Source organism: Capricornis sumatraensis, chromosome 18 (genome assembly GCF_032405125.1).
Source record: "Capricornis sumatraensis isolate serow.1 chromosome 18, serow.2, whole genome shotgun sequence".
Classification (NCBI taxonomy): domain Eukaryota; kingdom Metazoa; phylum Chordata; class Mammalia; order Artiodactyla; family Bovidae; genus Capricornis; species Capricornis sumatraensis.
The window spans coordinates 16,698,935-16,717,918 of NC_091086.1; the positions used below are offsets into that span (position 1 = coordinate 16,698,935).

Sequence of the window (18,984 nt, forward strand, 5' to 3'; positions counted from 1 at the left end):
GACCAGTCAAATTTCTTCCCAAATTCTGGCATTTGAAAATAGAGATGCCAAATTCTGTTTTAACGGAAGCATTAGAAAAACAACCACCATCTATCTTCACAATCATTTCATTAAAGGAAGAACATTTTAACACTGAAATTGGGGACTTTTCTGACAGTCCAGTGGTTAAGATGCCACGCTTCCAATATAAAGGCCATGGGTTTGATCTCTGCTTGGGGAAATAAGATCCCACATGCTGTATGGTGTAGCCAAAAATAAAAATTAAAACATTTAAAAATGAACATTGAAAACAGGGAATGTACATTTCAAAAGGATGAATTTTATTACATACAAATTATATCTAAATGAACCTGACTTTTTATTTTTTTATTTTTTTTAAACTGGCTTCATTCACTTTTTTATTCCCTTTATAAAATTATGTGGTGGCTACAGCTGGGGCCTGCGTCCTCTGCACAGAGACTCTGGTGTGGGTCTTCACAAGATGGTTAGTGAATTCCTGATATAGAGACTTGGTGAACACCGTCTCTTTCCAGAGGTCAGGGGTGAGATAACTGTAGGTCTTGGAAATGGCATCAAAAGTGGCCTTGGCGAAGTTGCCCAGGGTGGCGGTGCAGCCCCTGGCAGAAGCGTAGCAGTCGTCGATGCCGGCCATCATCAGCAGCTTCTTGGGCACAGGGGCGGAGACGATGCCAGTGCCTCTGGGGGCAGGGATGAGGCGCACCAGCAAGGAGCCAGAGCGGCCAGTCGCCTGGCAAGGAACCGTGTGGGGCTTGCCGATCTTGTTCCCTCAGTAGCCTCTTCGCACAGGGACGATGGACAGCTTGGCCAGGATGATGGCCCCACGGATGGCAGTGGCTACTTCCTTGGAGCACTTGACACCCAGACCGACATGTCCGTTGTAATCCCCAGTGGCAACAAGCGCCTTGAACCTAGTCCGCTGGCCAGCACGGGTCTGCTTTTGCACGGGCATAATCTTCAAAACCTCATCCTTGAGGGATGCTCCCAGGAAAAAGTCAATAATCTCAGACTCCTCGATGGGCAGAGAGAAAAGGTAGATCTCCTCCAGAGACTTGATCTTCATGTCCTTGACCAGGCGGCCCAGCTTGGTAACGGGGAGCCACTCCTTGTCCTCGGCCTTGCCTCCGCGAGCTCCGCGGCCTCTGCCCAGCCCGCGACCCCAGCCGCGACCCCGTCCCCGGACGCCACTACTGAAGCCTCCGCGGAAGCCACCGCGGCCTCCCATTCCGGGGCCTCCTGGGACTCTGGGGCCTTCCGCAGCACCGGCGTCATCCGCCATTTGGTGTTTTCACGAAGAAGCGAACCTGACTTTTTAAATGCAAGTGTGCTAAATTTTGAATTAGAACAATTAAAAATTGGATATAAGTAGCTTTGGCACCCCCACCTCTGCACTGTTTTACTAAAAGAGAAAACACCATTAGGGACAGAAGAGTTTGGGGAAACTACTGCTTTGGACTTTACCCTGAATGACGTCTTTTTTTGTCACTCCTATCCATTCTTACCTCTCTTATCTACCCAAGCCCTCGTCACTTCTTTCCTAGACTTCTGTGATAGCCTCCTGCCTGCCCTTTCTGTGCTCATGTCTCCCTCTGGCCCCTCTCTTAGTGTGCAATCAGAGAGCTTCCTAAAGCACAGCCCTAGTCATGTCATTCTGCTACCAGGAATAAAGCCTTGGGCCCTTACCCCGCAGCCTGAGCCCCTTTGTCTCCTCCCTCACTAGTTTACACCATGTGGATGCCACATGGACTCAGCACTCAAGCTATTTCTTACTGCGTTCCCTTTTCCCGATGTACTTTCATTTACACTATTTCCCACACCTGAAATAAGTTTTTCCAATCGTCACCTTTTGAAATACACATTCTTCAAAGAATATTCGAATACCACTTGTGTCTTCTAAATCCATTTTTCTCTCTGTCTAGCATTTGACGTATCACGTCATGCGGTGAATCTCTCACATTATGGCAGATACCTATTATCAATTTCTATATTGTGTACATATAATTATTGAACGGACAATTTGCTTCATCTTCTCCTCAGCAGAAGACTTTACCTCCTATTTCCCTTGGAAAACAGAAGCCATAAAATAACCACCTCAACTTCTTGCCATCACACCTACAAAGTCACCTGTATCTGTCCACACCATGTTCCCCCACCTTCCCACTCTTCCTACAAACTAATCTTTTTCTTGGCTCTGAATCGTGTCCCCTCATCCCTGACCAAGAGCTTGCTTCATCAATTATCTCTCCTTTCTTCTAAATATTTAACCTCTTCCCTTCTGCTGAGTCTTCCTCTCAATAGTGCTAGGAACACCAGCTAGAAATATTCACAGAAATTATTTTCCAGTCAAAATAATTTTGCTGACAGATCCCCAAGACTAGATACCCTGAAGAGCACATACATGCTTAGGAAGATAAAGGACACAAACCGTCAACACATTGGCCAGGTAAGAGAATTCTATTCCGGAGAAGGAAATGGCAACCCAGTGTTCTTGCCTGGAGAATCCTATGGACAGAGGAGCCTGGTGGGCTGCTGTCCACGGGATCGCACAGAGTCAGACACGACTGAAGCGACTTAGCATGTAGCAGAATTCTATTCATCCATCACTGAGACAAAGAAAACTGAAAGTTGATGCCAGGACAGCCCCCTCCTTACTCTCAGTCCTACTTTCCCATGAAATATTCGTGACCTATGAATATTCGTTGATATCACCTGGCACCTGATCAAGGCAACTGTGTACCCCCCAAGGGAACCCAAAGAACTACTCACAGGGGTAGCCTCTTGTGCCTCCCCTCATCTGGCATTCATCTGCTGAGAGTCCTGGGTCTTCTCTCAGTTCCTCAAGCATGTCGACATCTATCCTGCCTTTGAATAAGTCCTAACCTCTGCCTGAAGCCCTCTGTCATTTCTTCTCCTTCCAACCACTCTGTCTTTGACAAGACTAGCTCCTTACCCTTCAACTCTCAGCTCAAATATCACCTTTCCTGACTGCTCATTTGATATCACCATGTCCTCCATAGAATTTCTCATAGCTTATAATTTTTGTTATTAATTTTTCTTGCCGCTAGACTGTCAGTCACTAGACTATAAACTCTATGAGAACAGGAACTATATCTATCTTACTTACCATTACGTTTTCAGTACCTGGCACATGGAAATACTTGAAAAAGTGTGGAATGAATGAAATACATTAAAAATTAGCTCAGCGTTATAGTGGTTCTGGAAGAGGAAGCTTAGCAGAACCACCTGAGGTTCTTATTTAAACTAAATAATCCCAAACCCCCTTATCTAACTACACTTCAAACTATCAAAAAAAGATATGATATAGCTGGACAGTTGTTAAAGCCACAAAAACGAACTTTATTCAGGACTATTGCAATAAGGGAAAAGAGACTTAGGTACAGAAGGGGGCGCAAGTCCAAATGAGCAAGTAGTAACTTATGGCCAAGGGACAGGTGGGAGGTCTATGAATGGAAAGTTACTAACAGGTAAAAGGGGAGACTTTGGCTAAACTGACCTAACAAGCTCTTTAGTGAAGGCGGGGCCCGGGTGATCAGACGTCACCTAGGAGGTGGTGAGGGTAAGGAACTTGATCATATTTGGAAAGTGATCACACATCCAGGGTGGGGTTTTTTGGGGTTTTTTTTGTTTTTTGGGGTTTTTTGATAAACTGACTTAGCAGGGCTCTCGGTAATATTATATTTTGCAAGGAAGTACACAGGTGGGTCTAGGACAAGGTTCAGGAGCCCAACTAAAGTTGGGTCAAGCAAAGAATCTCTGCCAATACCTAGAGTCAGGTACGCCATTTTCTGGATTGGGGAGAGAGTGCTGCTAAGTCGCTTCAGTCGTGTCCAACTCTGTGCAACCCCATGGACTGCAGCCTACCAGGTTCCTCCGTCCATGGGAGAGTGTAGGTACACAAATAGAATCTGGGTCCCTCAGAGCCCTCCAGATTCTGGCATAGCGTAAGGGGTATAATATCAGTAATCACCATAGGAAGAGGAATGGTTGTGTGCAACTGAGAAAAGTTATCCATCAATCTTCATATGTCATCCCAGGCTCCTGTGAGAACCACTGCTCCATTCCTACGCTTTATTATTCCTCAGATCTTTAGGTGGAGGAGCTTGTCAGTTCCCAGACCCTCGATCTTTCAACCAGTCTCAGAAGGAGGAAACGGTGACCCACTCCAGTATTCTTGCCTGGGAAATCCCATGGACAGAGGAGACTGGCGGGCTACAGTCCATGGGGTCACAAAGAGTCGGACACAACTGAGCAAGCACCCACTATTCACGCGCAAAATGTCTCTAGGGTATATATCTGGAAGCTTCCATATGGGCAACAACTTTGATCATTTCAACTTTCTTGATCTTTAACATTCTTGTCCTCTCCACAGGGACCTTCAATTATTAAATATATCAAAACATTCTATTTGAAGAGGCACTTTTATACTGATAAAATGAGAAGGCAAAGTTACTTCTAACAAGCCACTTAAGATTAAGTGTTGCCATCACCAATATAAATGTTATTAGCACTATGAACTTAAAATATGGGCCTATACAAAAAATTTTCAGAAAACAGTCATTTCCTATCCAGCCCACAGATTCTCCATCCTCAGTCTCCCGTAAGTCCACACCCTTTAGCTGTATTAAATAGGAAAGGAGGGATGATAAAGCAGGGGTAATGGTGAGGGGTACAAATTAAAGGGGTTTGGAACAATATTCTTAAAATATTCTTATTCTTTTTTTGAACTGCAAATTCTTTCAACACCTCTTACTTTGGGGAGAAACACTGCAGGGTAAAATAGGAAGCAGTTCTAAGTGTTATCCCTGAGGATCTTGTCTATGCAGTAACCAATGATTAAAACAGTTTCCTCGTCTTAGGACTGACACAAATGGGAAGAGTTAAGGTACTCAAGAAGAAGATTGGAATTTCAGTTGAACTGCTTTCTGGAAAAGCGGTGGACTACGAAATTACTTAATTACTCTTTTCAGTTTTTGAAAATTAAAATGCAACACATTTCAATCACAACGAAGCCTGGTATTCAAATGGAAATGTGACTCCCCTAAAATACATTCATCTAATTTCTGTTAAAGAAAGAAATGTTTTCTGGGGAATTTGAGCATCCATACAGCCTGCTCAATTGCCTGGGGTGACACAGAGAGAAAAGACAAACCTTTGGAGAAATTAGAACTGAAATCATGATTTAGGATTGATTGAACTAGTCCTATCTTCTCTCTTGGTGTCTGCTCCCTCCTCTGGGGGGAAAAAAAGTGATAACAGTATCGTGCAAGATAATTAAGAGGACCAGTCATGCTAACAGTAATAATAAGAGCAAAGGGCAATAAGAGTGAAGGGCAATTGTGTATGGCAATATTTTAAACACCATATTCTAGATCCCTAAGAATCAGTGGAGGGACTTTATTTTTAAATTCTATTTTTATGCAGGGGCCTCCTGAGTTTGCATTAGGAAAAAGCCACTGTTCCTCTCCAGATGCTTCTTCCTAAATATTATTTAGTTTGATTTACAGTTCCAGAAATGTGACCTCAGGTAAGCACTCAGAAACATTTAATGGCTCCTAAACTTTACATTTAAGATTTTTGTATTTCTCGAGTTGAACCTGCCCTCATCGATTGTCACTTGTTCCCGTCGAAACTGTTTACTGAAACGACCATTTTTCCCTTTGAACTGAGAATATTTCCAAGATTGTGTATTAAACAGTGGTAATTATTGGGTCTCACACTCTTAGAGCAGCTAAAATGGCTATTTACCTTCCTCTGGACATAAAACAACCCCCAAAGACTCTACTTTTTTAGCCAATGCATAACTTCTAATAAAGGAGCTGTCAAAACAAAATCCTTAATTTTTCAAATTGCTCTTAATGTAACTAAAGGTTGAAATAATTTCTCTTCTATTGTTCTCCCTGTTTAAGGGTTCTAGCTGAAGGTTTTAATAAACAAAATGTATCAACTCAACTCCAATCATCCTCATTTCATCTCTCGCTCTCTTCTCACACACACACATACACAGCACCCACACACGCATCCATACACACAAACACACATACGTCACACACCACTGCAATCAAAGGAAAATCATGTACCAAAGTTTGTGCAGCAAACTCCTAATTAATGATGAAAGCTCCTTGGAGTCCTGGTGCTGTTTTCCCAGTGGACCTCTATTTTAAAAACATTTTTCCTTGAAAACAACGGTGTGATTAATCCCACCATTCCTATTTAAATTACTTGTGCAGAAACAACAATGCGCTATGAGCAATTATGAAAAACACTTTATTATGTATAATTTGTACATGCTTCAATTTGTGATACTTGGGTGATTTATTTTCCAGGTTGTGATGTCATCTGTCAAGATTTTACCTGATCTAATTTTCATCCTGTCATGCCACCTACAAAAATACAATTTTCAAAGTGAAGTTCTTCCTCTGCTTAAATAACCACTTTTAAAAGTTTGTCAGACAGAGAAAATAAGAATAGAATATTTTGTACACATAGCAACACCATACAAGGCATTACCCTTCACACAGTAACATCTAATGTGTTCTTTTTATTCGGAAACAGCAGGAAGAGAGCCCCCTTTTCCTTAGAGGGAAATGCAAACTTTGTTACTAAAGCCAGACTCCAGGGATAAAGGTGTGGTCCCCTGGGGAAAGTGGGGAGGGGGCTTATGGAGAGCGTGGGTGCCTCATAAGCACTTCAGGAGGAAGGAGTTGCAGGAGGTTCCTCGGGGACAGTCACACAGCTTCCCAATCCTAGCTCCTTTCCGCACGGCGCACTGCTCTCCCGCGTCACACTGCAAACAACACAATGTGTAGTCATGCCGCACAAGCACACCTGCGCTCCCAACAGGCGCATCTCCCCATCAACACAAAGTCTGCCTCTGGGGAGGGACAGATGAACCCTGCCACCACCACCGTGGGTCTAAGTATAGTCAGGCTTGAAACAAGGAGAGCCTTGTGCTTATCATTTGAGAGAGAGAACATAAAAAGAAAGAAATTGAAATTATTGAACTGTTCCTACTGTGTTCTACCTTTTTCAGGGAAGTTACCTTTCCTGGGTCCTTCAATTGCTCATCAAAAAAAAAAAAGTCAACCAGACCTTTTCGTCTAAGAAATAAACAATAGACCTCACAATCCTTGCTCCCTGTGTCCACCTTCTCATCCCAAGAAAAAAGATTAAAGTGTGTGTGTGTGTGTGTGTGTGTGTCATTCAAGGAAGGTGAACAGACAGGAATCAAGATTTTTTACTTGAACTTAGGTTTTTAAAAACTGGCAGTGCTTCAGAAGGCAGGAAGTAAGTTAGAGAAACAAGAACTGACTAGATTCAAGGACTCTTCCACTCAGAATTCTTTGGGAGGTTTAAAAAAAAAAAAAGCATATTTTCCGGAAATACTGCTTTCCACAGAAATCCAAGGGCAGATTCCTGGTACCAGTTGTTCGATGTTCCAGAATGGCCAATCTACTCTTTAACTTTAGAGACCAAGAGGAAAGGTTTGACACGGTGGAAGCAAAGGGGAGCCCACGAATTCTGCAAACCCATTATCTGAATGAATAGCCACATACTGGGAAGACGCTGGTGTCTAAGGTTCAAGGGGGTGCATTTCCTCGTAGAAAAGCATGGGGAGGGGTGACCCCAAAGCCTTACCATGGGGACTTGGCCATACTTCTTCTCATAAATTGGAATACGTTTACTCTTGAGCTTCTTCAGAACTTCCTGCAGTGCTTCAATCTGCAACACACCGCCCCCCGGATCCCCAAGTTGCCGCCTTGGCTGTGCGCCCAGCCCAGGTGCTCACTTCCAGCCCTACTTATAAGGAACCGGGGCACCACACACTCCTCCCCTGGACTCCGCGAAGAGGGACGTTCGAGGGGTGGAAACTTAGCGAGCGCTGTCCCACGTACTGACCGCAGGGCCAGGAGCCGCGGAGACTCCTGTTGCTCCGAGGAGCTGGGATCAGGGATTTGCTCCACAGACTATCTGGAGCCCATGGGCTCAAGACGTTCTTCGGGTGACAGTGGGAACCGGGGATTTGTGCCCACCTCCCCGGACCCTGAATCTAAGAATCGGGGTGGGGAGGCAGGGAGAGAGAGAGAGACGCGTACAAAGCAAGGAACCTCGCGGCAGCCAGGGAAGTCCGGGGCGAGGGAGGGTACCGACCAGCTCCTTCTCATGGGAGGCATCCTCCACGGCGGAGTAGATGTCCAGGGCTCGCGGCTGGAGCTCGGCGTCCTCCTGGGCTAAGGCGCCCAGCAAAGGTAGCAGCAGCAGCAGGGCGGCGCCCAGGAGGGGCAGCAGGCGCAGACGGGGGCTCTCCATGGTGCTGAAACTCGGCGCTACTCGGACACCTTGCGCTCCCACCTTTTATAGCGAGCCGGAGCCGGGGCGCAGGGAAGAAGGAGGGGGCGATGAAGGAAGGAAGGGGGTGTGGAGGAGGGTCCGGGTCAACCGTCTGTAGGCAGCGCTTCGCCGCCGCTTGACGTCAATGCCCGCCGGGCTCCAGGCGCCCCGGAACGAGGTTCTGCGCACAGATGGGCAAGAGCTCGGAGAACCGGGACCCTGCGCCCCCAAGTGCTGTCAGCCCCGCGGCAAGGGACGCTCCCCTAGGGGCCTGAGCTGAAGTCCAGGGGCGAGAGGTGAGGGATGGAGAGAGGGAGGGAACTAGGAAATGGAAAATGCCTTCGAGTCGAGGCACTGAAGCATCCCTCCCCATCACCTAGCAGCCGTGGCAGCAGCAGGATCCACCTCACAGCACTGCCTTTCTCCTTACCCTAGCCCCGTTTACAGCACCAGGAAGACGGTGTTGCCTCCAGGCACGAACGTTTGCTGAGCACCTTACTAGGCACTCTGTGGTGGAAGGGAGGCAAATACAGTCCATAAAAAAGAGAGAGAGGGAAAAAAAGAGAAAGAAATCACAGCCTTCCTCCTACTGGGTTCTTGGATGGAGTCGGTGTGGTAATGAGAAGGAAAGGAAAATAGGCTAACCCCAACTCAGCAGCTACGCGGAGAGTGTAGGGAGCCAGATTCTGGCTTCAGTCCTGGCTCTTCCCTTATAAACTGTGTGACTTTGGGCAAAATGAAAAACATATCTGATCCTCACCCGTTTTTTGTTTTGTTTCGGAAAAGTGGAATTTTAAAATGTACCCCACAATGTTTTCAAGAGAATGGAATGATAGATTAGGTATGTAAAACCCCTGGCCCTTAGCACAATTAGCACCAAGCCTTTCCTTTGAAATTTGAGGCTGACCAGGTAAGTGACTGTGGGCAGCATCTCAGTTTTTCCTCAGGTCAAATACAGCCGTCCTCAGAACCCGTCTTACCCACTGCCACCCCTGAAATCTAAGAAGTCTGACTAGAGAGAAAGCAAAGAGGGTGGGGAAAATGCAACAACCTAATTACGGAATTATCTTCAAAGATCAAAAATCAATGGTGAGCCAGGTCCTCAGTGACTGCAGAAGACAGTTTTTTCAGAGATTGGAGTTCCTACAGTCTAAATGCAAATGAAATTCCTATAGGAGATGTTTTCCCACTTACCTAGAGGCTTATTCCACCTGTCTGCCCATCTGGCTTCTTCTTTCACCACACCCACTTTCTCTTAACTGCTCCCGAATCTAGTCATTCTTGCCCAGCCTCGTTGCTACCACCCCAGTTCTGGACAGCTGTCCCAACCTACTTCGTGCTTACCCCCAGCTGCCACCCCATCTTCTCTTGCTTTCCTCTAATCCATAAGTCACCCCCAAGCAGAGTGTTCTTCCCCTTAAAGTACATTAATTGCTTCCCATTACTTTCCATACTAAGTGTGCATACTAAGTCACTTCACTCGTGTCCAACTCTTTTCGACCCTATGGACTGGAGCCCATGAGGCTCTTCTGTTCATGGGATTCTCCAGGCAGGGATACTGGAGTGGGTTGCCATGCCCTTCTCCAGGGCATCTTCCCCACCCAGGGTTCAAACCCGCATCTCTTATGTCTCCTGTGTTGGCAGGCAGATTCTTTACCACTAGTGCCACCTGGAAAGCCCCCTCACACTAAGCACTGAATCTAAATTCTTTATCCTGACTTACAAAGTACTTGATCTGTACCCCTCTCCAACCACATGTCTCACCGGAAGGGCACAGGCCCCTCCACTCCAGCCTCAGTAGCCTTCTTTTTGGTCTTCTCACGGGCCAAGCTCATTTCCACTTTGAGGCCTTTACACTTACCTTGCCTAGAAAGTTCTTCCTTCATCCCCAAATGACTATTTCCTGTCATTAAAATCTCAGTTTCAATCTTGATCACCCCATCTAAAGTATACCAGTTTATTCTCCCACAGATCTATCATTTGGCAGATGATCTGTGTCATTAGCCTAGTTAATACATGATACTTTGTTTCATTTATCAAGTTATTTAATGGCTACTCAAATGCACACTGGAAAGCAATTCAAGAAGTAATACCTCAGGGCTTTCCTGGTGGTCCAGTGCTTAAGACTCCGCACACCCAAGGCAGGGGGCCCGAGTTTCATCCCTGGTCAGAGAACTAGATCCCACGTGCAGCAACTAAGCGTTCACATGCCACAACTAAAGATCCTGCATGCCACAACTAAAAAAGTCCCCGCATGCTCCAACCAAGACCTGATACAGCTAAGTAAATGATAAGTTTTTAAAAGTAAGATCTTCCTTAATAAGTAGCACACATATTAACAGCACCAAAATACTTCCCTTTGGGATAAACACAACTTGAAAATTAATCTAAAACCTCTCCTAGCTCTACCTTTCACACATACTTTGCAATTCTACACAATAAAACTTCAGTAGCGCCACATATTGCCGTTCATACCTTACAGACACATATTGACACTCATTGCAAAACCCATCTCCAGGGATAAAGCTATTCTAAGCTTTAGAAGAAAAATAATCCCAAATAAGATTTTAGCCCATCCTTCTGCAAAGATGGGATATTCCCAATGTAGCACTTTCTTACATGAAGAGGATAGCACCAACCCAATATCAGCGGGGCTTGAACTTGTGAGCTATCTTTCCAATAGGAGTGGCACAAAGGAAAAGCTACTGTTCGTGTCTGGATAGAGAGAAAGTACTACATAGGGAATATCCCCATTTTGCAGAGTGATGGGCTAAAATCTTATCTGGGACTATTTTTCCTCTAAAGCTTAGAGTACGTCATTTACATGCTACCTTAAATTCTTAAATATTTGTATTTAAGATTGTTTTTTTTACCTGAGTTTGCTGTGACTCTCCTCCCTCAAGTTAAACATCCCTCTGTTGTTTTCTGGACACATTTATAATCTCTCAGGGGTTTGGGGGCCACACTTGCTTCTCTATATTGTCTGCTGTCCACCCTCCTGCCCCCAGAAAGGAGATTTCTTTCCATTTTCATCTTCTGTTTACTGACTTTCAGTGCACAGCCTTTCTTCCAAAGGAGCTGATGTTCACTCTGTTCTGACTAAACATCTTTATCACTATCTGAAAGAAAATAATCTTTCAGAGAAGGACATTTGGTGTTGATGCCAAACTGGGAGGTGTAGTAAGGAAAAAGATGTGCCTAACAGACAGCCTCCAAAGGGATAAAGCAGAGGAAATGAGACAAAGCTTTCCATTAATTTTTTTATGATTTCAGTTAAAAGGCCTCCAATTTAAAGGTTTCCAATTTTTTAAAATATGAATGCCCAATATGTTCACAGCACTGCTAAGTCCTAGGAGGATAATCAAGATAATCGAGACAAAGTTCTTGCCCTTGATCTTTGGGTCTGGTCATGCCCACTGCTGCTGCTACTGCTAAGGTGCTTCAGTCGTGTCCAACTCTGTGCGACCCCATAGGCGGAAGCCCACTAGGCTCCTTTGTCTCTGGAATTCTCCAGGCAAGAATACTGGAGTGGGGTGCCATTGCCTTCTCCAGTCGTGCCCACAAATACCCATAATACAACATCTCAGTGAAGTCAGGGTCCTAACAGAGAAGGAGAAGCCCAGAGAAGTTGGAGATTAATTCCCTCTAAAGATAGGAAGTTTCGTGAAAAAAATGGCAAATGAACTGCTGGATCCTAGAGGGTGGGTAGAATTTCAGCAATAACAAACATCCCACTCTGAGGCCTTGGACGCAAGAGGACTGTGCAAATGAAGTCACAGAGGCGAGGACATCTTGGGGGACACTGGCCAATCTGCTTTGCTGGTGAGTAGGCTGCACAGAGAATGTGAGAGGTGGCAATGTGTGATGGGAAACAAGACTAAAAAGGAACAGTAGAGCAGAAAAAGAAAATCCAAGGCAGCAACAAACAGTTCCAGATTTGGATCCAGTGAACAGGAAGCAGGAGAATGGGTGGACTCAAATAATTCAAATTTTTAAAATGCTAACGCAAATGCAAGCTTCCTGACCTGAAAGGTCTAGCTTGTTAAGTAGGATACAGGAAGGAATCACTGATGAAGAGATACTTGTCGCAGGACAAACCCATCTTTCTCTGCCTCTTTTGCACAGCACACCTGGAATGCAACAGATGGAATGCCACACCCAGTCCACACTCCCTGGCCCACATCCATCCCAGCTTCTCCTCTAGCTCTTCTGGATCCAGACCTTCTAAGCTTACAGGAAATAGAGTTTGTTGTTGTTTGGTCACTAAGCCATGCCCGACTCTTTGCCACCCAAGGGACTGTATCCTGGCAAGTTCCTCTGTCCCTGGGATTTCCCAGGCAAGAATACTGGAGTGGGCTGCCATTTCCTTCTCCAGGCAATCTTCCTGACTCAGGGATCAAACCCATGTCCCCTGCATTGGCAGGTGGATTCTTTACCCACTGAGCCACCAAAGAAACTCCCAACAGGGAATATAGTGTTAGCACTAAAGCAGCAGACTCGGACTTACTGGAGCAATTTGAATGTAGTTAACTTCCCAGCAATAGTAACAGACTTTCTCATAATTTGGTCCTGCCCATATTTTCAATCTCATTTTCCTCCATTCCCAACAAGTCCATCAGATATCCTGTATTGTATATTTTAGGCACACCATATTTACGTCTTAATTTTGCACTGAATTAGAGAAATAGACTAGGCTATAGTAAGTAACAAGCAATCCAAAATCTCAGTGACTTGAAAAAAGCAGCTATATTTCTCACAACCTGTGTGCATCAAGGGGTGATGGAGTGCTCTGTTCCCCGTGGTCACTGAAGGACCAAGACGGACTGAACAGTCATCATTTCTGATGTTGCCAGTGTGTTCCAGAAGGACAAAAGAGCTTTGGACAGTCTCGAACAAGCTATTAAAAGCTTTGGCCCAGAAGTAATATATTTCACTTTTGTTTCCAACTGACTATCCTAAACTAGTCACGTGGCTCCACCAAAGTAAAAGGGACAAAATAAGATGTGCAATGTTCCCAGGCACCTAGAATGCATCAGTGACTACCGCACACTCTCTGCATGTTTATACCTCTGCCTCTGTCCATACCCTTCCTTATGGACCACACCTTGAGCATCTAAAAAGCTCATGCTTTGAGATATATCCTACCTGAAGCCTTCCTCATCCACTGCTCCATCACACCACCAGACTCGCCTTGCCTTTGTTTCCATGGAGTTCTCTACATATACTTATTAAAGCGCCTATCTTACTTGCTAGACAAGATCTTTGAAGGCAGGGAATTTATCTAATCACCTATGTGTTCTCAGTAATATAGCGTGGTGCCTGACACACAGATGAGGAGAGGAAATGCTATGAAATGAAAGATTTCCTTTAGACACTAACAAGATGACCATCCAATTAAGTATAATACACAATCTATTACAGAATAGGTTCATCCAAGCAGCATAAAAGTACTATCAATTTACTATCCGGGAACACCATTTTTACCCTTGTGTAAGGAGAAAAAAATGTGCCAGAGGAGGTAAAATTGTTTCATAGTAGTCAGTTTCAGAAATAGGATTTCTAAGGTTCAGAGGATGGCCTCTCTCAACATTTCCTCCCTGCAACTAAAGGTATTACAGTTGGAAAATGAAACTTTTTTTCCCAGATGCAAAACTGGCTGTGTCACTAGGGAAAAGGCTATCAACTCCATGCTCTTCTTATGGACTTTATTACTTCCCCCTCACACTCTCCATGGTGCAATACGGAAAGAGAACTGGGATAGGATCAATCCTAAAAAAAATTCTTGAGAAGTTTAAAACCTGCCCCTGATCATCAGTCTACAAATCATGGAGATGTGAATACGCAACTCCTGTGCTGGACAGGGGGTTGGCTTAGATGGCATCTAAGGTCACTTTTAAAACCACTCTTCTGGAACTCTTCTTTGCCTCCTTCAGAACTCATTGAAGTGAAGTCTATTTCTTTTGACATAAACTATAACCTCAGGAGAAATAGGATACCATCTGGCATGATCCAAAGAGGCAGGGCCTGAGGGCAAAAGTATATTTTATAAGAAGAAAGATCTTCAACAAGTCTCTCCTCTCCTTTTTAGAAGTTCTCTGGTCCTGACTTTTCTTTACAGTACATCAACAGAAGTTGGCTCTGCTTTGAAAAGTAGATAGATTCATCACGTTGGCTTGGCTTACCAACTAAGTCAGACCCCACCTCTCCTGCTCTGCAAGCTAGATGTATTGACCATCAGGCCTCTGTTTTTCTCCTCAAACTGCCTCTCTAAAGCCAGTCTGGCAGCCTCTGAGATGGATGGGCTAGCGATCATTCCTTAAGCTCCCCCATCACTTGCAGGATGTCCACGGAGATTGCGCGTATTACTCAGGAAGGGGAGATTAGAGTGGGTTTTGAGAAGACTGATATCCAGAGAACCGTGAGCTTGCCCAAGGTAACATGTCAAAGATTTCCTCTCCTGTTAATGATAGCTGGAAGATAGCTGCTTAAAAATCCAGATGAACAGGATTATAGACAAGGCAGGTTCTTCTATTTCTATACAAAGGAAGCTTAGGGACTTTAGGGAAGGCAATCCAATCAGAAGAGTTGTGCCAGAAGGGCATGTCTTAAAGTTGAACTTGCCAGAGAGTTCACTGTTTAGGAAGATGTTAGACAACAATGAAGATTATGGACTTGCTTTTAAAAATCCTCAATTTTTTTTCAGTGCCCTGTATTCCCCTGATTTTCCAACCTTCTCTGAGAAAGATAGCTGTTTAATAGTACTTTCCTCTCTTAGGCCCTGGGGCCTCTACTCCAGTTCATCCAAGGGTGCGAGCTGTTACTTCCCTTCTTTGTTTATCACAGCAGTCTGCGGCTACCCCTCCCTCCGATGGCGTATTATGCACTGGGCTTCAGTTCACGACTATTTCGCGCCCCACTGCGGGAAAGGGTTATACTTTGGGTCCTCTTGTGGGCCTCATGCATGGCCACATGACTCGCTTTTGGCCAGTAAAACCCTAAGCAGGAGTATGTTGGGTTGTTTTCATGGGAAAGTTTTAAAAGTCAGGGTATACTTGGCCTCATTTTCCTCTTCCACGCTGCTGCTGCTAAGTCGCTTCAGTCGTGTCCAACTCTCTGCGACCCCAGAGATGGCAGCTCACCAGACTCCCCCGTCCCTGGGATTCTCCAGGCAAGAACACTGGAGTGGGGTGCCATTTTCTTCTCCAATGCATGAAAGTGAAAAGTGAAAGTGAAGTCGCTCAGTTGTGTCTGACTCCTAGCAGACTCTCATGGACCGCACCCTACCAGGCCCCTCCATCCGTGAGATTTTCCAGGCAAGAGGACTGGAGTGGGGTGCCCTTGCCTTCTCCTTCCTCTTCCATGGTGATTAGCAATGTTCCAAAATGGAGTGGCTCTGTCAGCCTGGGTTATGGAGGGTTTTGGAAAGAGGGAAATGTTGAGTACAGCTATAATCAACCTTCCACGGACATGTAGTGTGTTTAAGGAAATACTTTTATAGATATGAGCCACTGAACTTTGGAGGTTATTTGTTATTACAGCATAATTTAGCTTAGTCTGATCAGTTCCGATAGACTACCATACCCATCAAAATATCTCATAGACAGTATTAGTTGTCTATCATTATAAGCAAATTATGCCAAAGCTTAGCAGCTTAAAAGAATCCATGTTTATTATGTCACCATGTCCATGGATCAGGAACACAGGTATGGCTTAGCAAGGTCCTTTAGGGTTTGCCACAGGGCCACAATCAAGGGGTCAGCCCAGGGTCTCTCAGAAGGCTGCAATCCCAAGAAGTTGACTGGGGCAGCAGTCATCTCAATGCTCAACTAAAGCAGGATCCACTTCCAAGATAACTCAGTGGATGCTGGCAAGATTCACGTCCTCACAGGCTGTTGCACTGAGATCTCAATTACTTGCTGGCTTTTGACCAGGGGCCACTCTCAATCCTCTCAAGGTAGCCCTCTCCATCAGAATGAGCGTGAGAGAAGAGCCTGGAGAGAGAGTGCCAACAAAAGAACAGGCTCAGTCTGTCCTAACCTAATCACAGATGTGACATGCCATCATTTTTCTGTTCTATCAAGTGTCAAATTCTATTCACTCAGTGCTGTCCACACTCAAGGGCAGGGGTTACATAAATGTGTGACTCTCAAGAGGCAGGGACCACTGGGAACCATGTTATAAACTGTCTACCACAATTATCTGTCCAAAAAAATTAACACAAATTGTGCACCTGGGTTCTGAAGCCCGAGAAGTCTAAATACCTTGTCTAGAATATGCAGTCAGAAGTCAAGCCAGGATTAAAATTCAGGTCGGGGACTTCCCTGGTAGTCCAGTGGTTATGAATCCACATTCTAATGGGATGCGAATTGGGTCTCTGGTTGGGGAAAATAAGATCCCACATGTCTCGGGACAACTAAGCTTGAGCACTGTAACCAGAGAAGCCTCTATATGCTACAACTAGAGAAAAAAACCACTTGCAGCCAAAAAACACACACCAAAAACAAAAACAATTGTTTCAGATTTCTAAAGCTAGTTTGGAAAATTCTATCTGAAATGATCATATTCATTCATGAGTTATAGTATCCTTTCATATCTAATGTTGTATACCAATAATTCCCAGAACATTTTAAAAATTAAAAAAGATTAAATTCAAATCCAGTACTATTTCCACTAGAGATAAGTGAAAAATTAAATAGCAATAAAAGACAAATTGCATTCAACTGAAAGAGAAGCTAGCCATCAATTGCTAATTGAATTGCCAAATAAATCATCTAGACAATGAGTGTCCAAGATGTGCAGAGAAAGCAAGCTCTTTAGGTTGGAGCAATTGGAAAGGTAGGTGATGATATGAGCTAGGCTTTGCAGGGTGTAATATGTGAGAAGAAAAGAAGGGGAAAGTGCTTTTAGGATTGGCCAAACTGAGGCTTCTTTGGGGAATGCTAGTGTCATTGGGGAAAGTTCCCCAAGTGACTCTAATATAACCTGTTATAACCCCCTGGTCTAGAAGCACTGCTCAGGGGATCTTTGCATCATCTAGTGAGGTGTCAGGGAGCATGCTTTGCCCTACGAAGATCTCCAAGGCCAAGGATTTCAGGATTCCAACACGCTTTCCTCATACAAGAATAGCTCAATAGCCATATCGACTCTCCCCAGTATTGATGGATAGAGTCAAGTTACCGCCAGTTCAGCAAAGATGTCCATGGTCCCCTTATCTAAAGAGTCACGGACACACCCAAAGGGCCTCCGAGACCACCTGATGTGCAGAGATAAGCCCCCAAGATATAATGTTATTAAACCTTGAAGAAAGACTTATTTATATTCACCTTGAGCTGATACTGTGTTCCCAATTCTGCAGGCAATATCATTGATAGTTTGAGCAACTGGATCCAAGTCCCCAGTCAAGTGGGAAGGAAGCTGGACCCAAATCATCTGGAAAAGCTAGTGTTTTCTTATTTACGCCTTCCTTCCTCTTGTTTTATCAACTTGATCATTTTTTTTTTAAGGAGATTGGGAAAAAAGAGAGAGCAAAAGAGAAGGAGAAAGTAAAATTTGAATTCTAAAATAATTTTTAAATTTGGTAAAAGATAGTCCCTAATGGTCAAAATCCCCTTTGCTCCATGAGAAACCAAGTCATTTTTCCATTGAAAGCTGCAAAGATAGCCGATTAAGTGTCCAAGGGCAAGCTTTGACTTTCCAAACATGAACTGGGACTGGCAGTGTTATGACAGAGACCTTAACGCTGGGTAGGAGGGAGAGGCCTTTAGGGCCTTTTAGCCGATGGAACAGTAAAGATCTCGGCCTATACAGACACAAACACCCCGCCCCCCTCCCCCCACCCCCCCACCCCCGCCCCACGCCTGACTAAGGAGGGACCCTGTGGAGCCACAGTGACGGGCATTTGAGATGCTTTGTACCCAGATGCAAATGTCATCTTCTGCCATTTGCTCTCTTGGCCCGGGTCGCCCTGGATGAATACATTGCTGATGGACATGGCCTTTGTCCAGCGCCCTGCAGTGGGGTTTGGAATGGACGAAAGCTGTAGCTTTGCCCACAGCAGCCACAAGATACACACAGAAACCTATGTCCTCCAGGGTTTGCTAACGAAATTTCTCCTCCGGGAATTAAAAGGACTTCAATGAAACCTGTCAAGTTTATTGTATTTTTTATTATGTTTTACTTCTGAAGCAAGGCTGAACATAAAAGAGCAAGTAGCTTCAAAATGTTTCCTGTTTCCTAGGAATCTTAATATTTGCCATAAGACAGTCTTGATGTTCAAGCATTTCAAAGGAAGACTGAAATAATTCTCTGTTCTTTCTCATCTCTCTTTCTCCAGAATTCTATAAAATCTAAGCTCTGGAGGTGCAAACATAAAAGTCAAAAGTGCCCAGTAGCCAAGGCTCTGTGGTCCCATCGCAGGGGGCCTGGGTTCGATCCCTGCAGGGGTCAGGCAGATCCCACATGCCGCAACTAAGACCCAGCCACAGACAAATAAATTTAAAAAAAATTTTTTTAAGTCTAAAGAGCCCAATTACACATCAGTACATCAGGATGAGGTGAACAGGGCTAGCCCAGAGGTGCTGGGAGACAGGTAAAAACACCAACTTTGATGCAAGATTT

General features: G+C 44.7%; 1 protein-coding gene and 1 pseudogene across 1 annotated transcript; both read right to left on the minus strand.

The window, feature by feature from the left end:
- Positions 1–415: 415 nt before the first annotated feature.
- On the minus strand, positions 416–1,297 carry LOC138094595 (small ribosomal subunit protein uS5 pseudogene; annotated as a pseudogene).
- A 5,418-nt stretch (positions 1,298–6,715) lies between these two features.
- On the minus strand, positions 6,716–8,346 carry CARTPT (CART prepropeptide). The gene is made up of 3 exons (XM_068990776.1): positions 8,188–8,346; positions 7,675–7,758; positions 6,716–6,823 (listed from the first exon to the last, which is right to left on the minus strand). Exons 1-3 carry the CDS (start codon positions 8,344–8,346, stop codon positions 6,716–6,718), a joined length of 351 nt encoding a protein of 116 aa, XP_068846877.1.
- Positions 8,347–18,984: the final 10,638 nt, after the last annotated feature.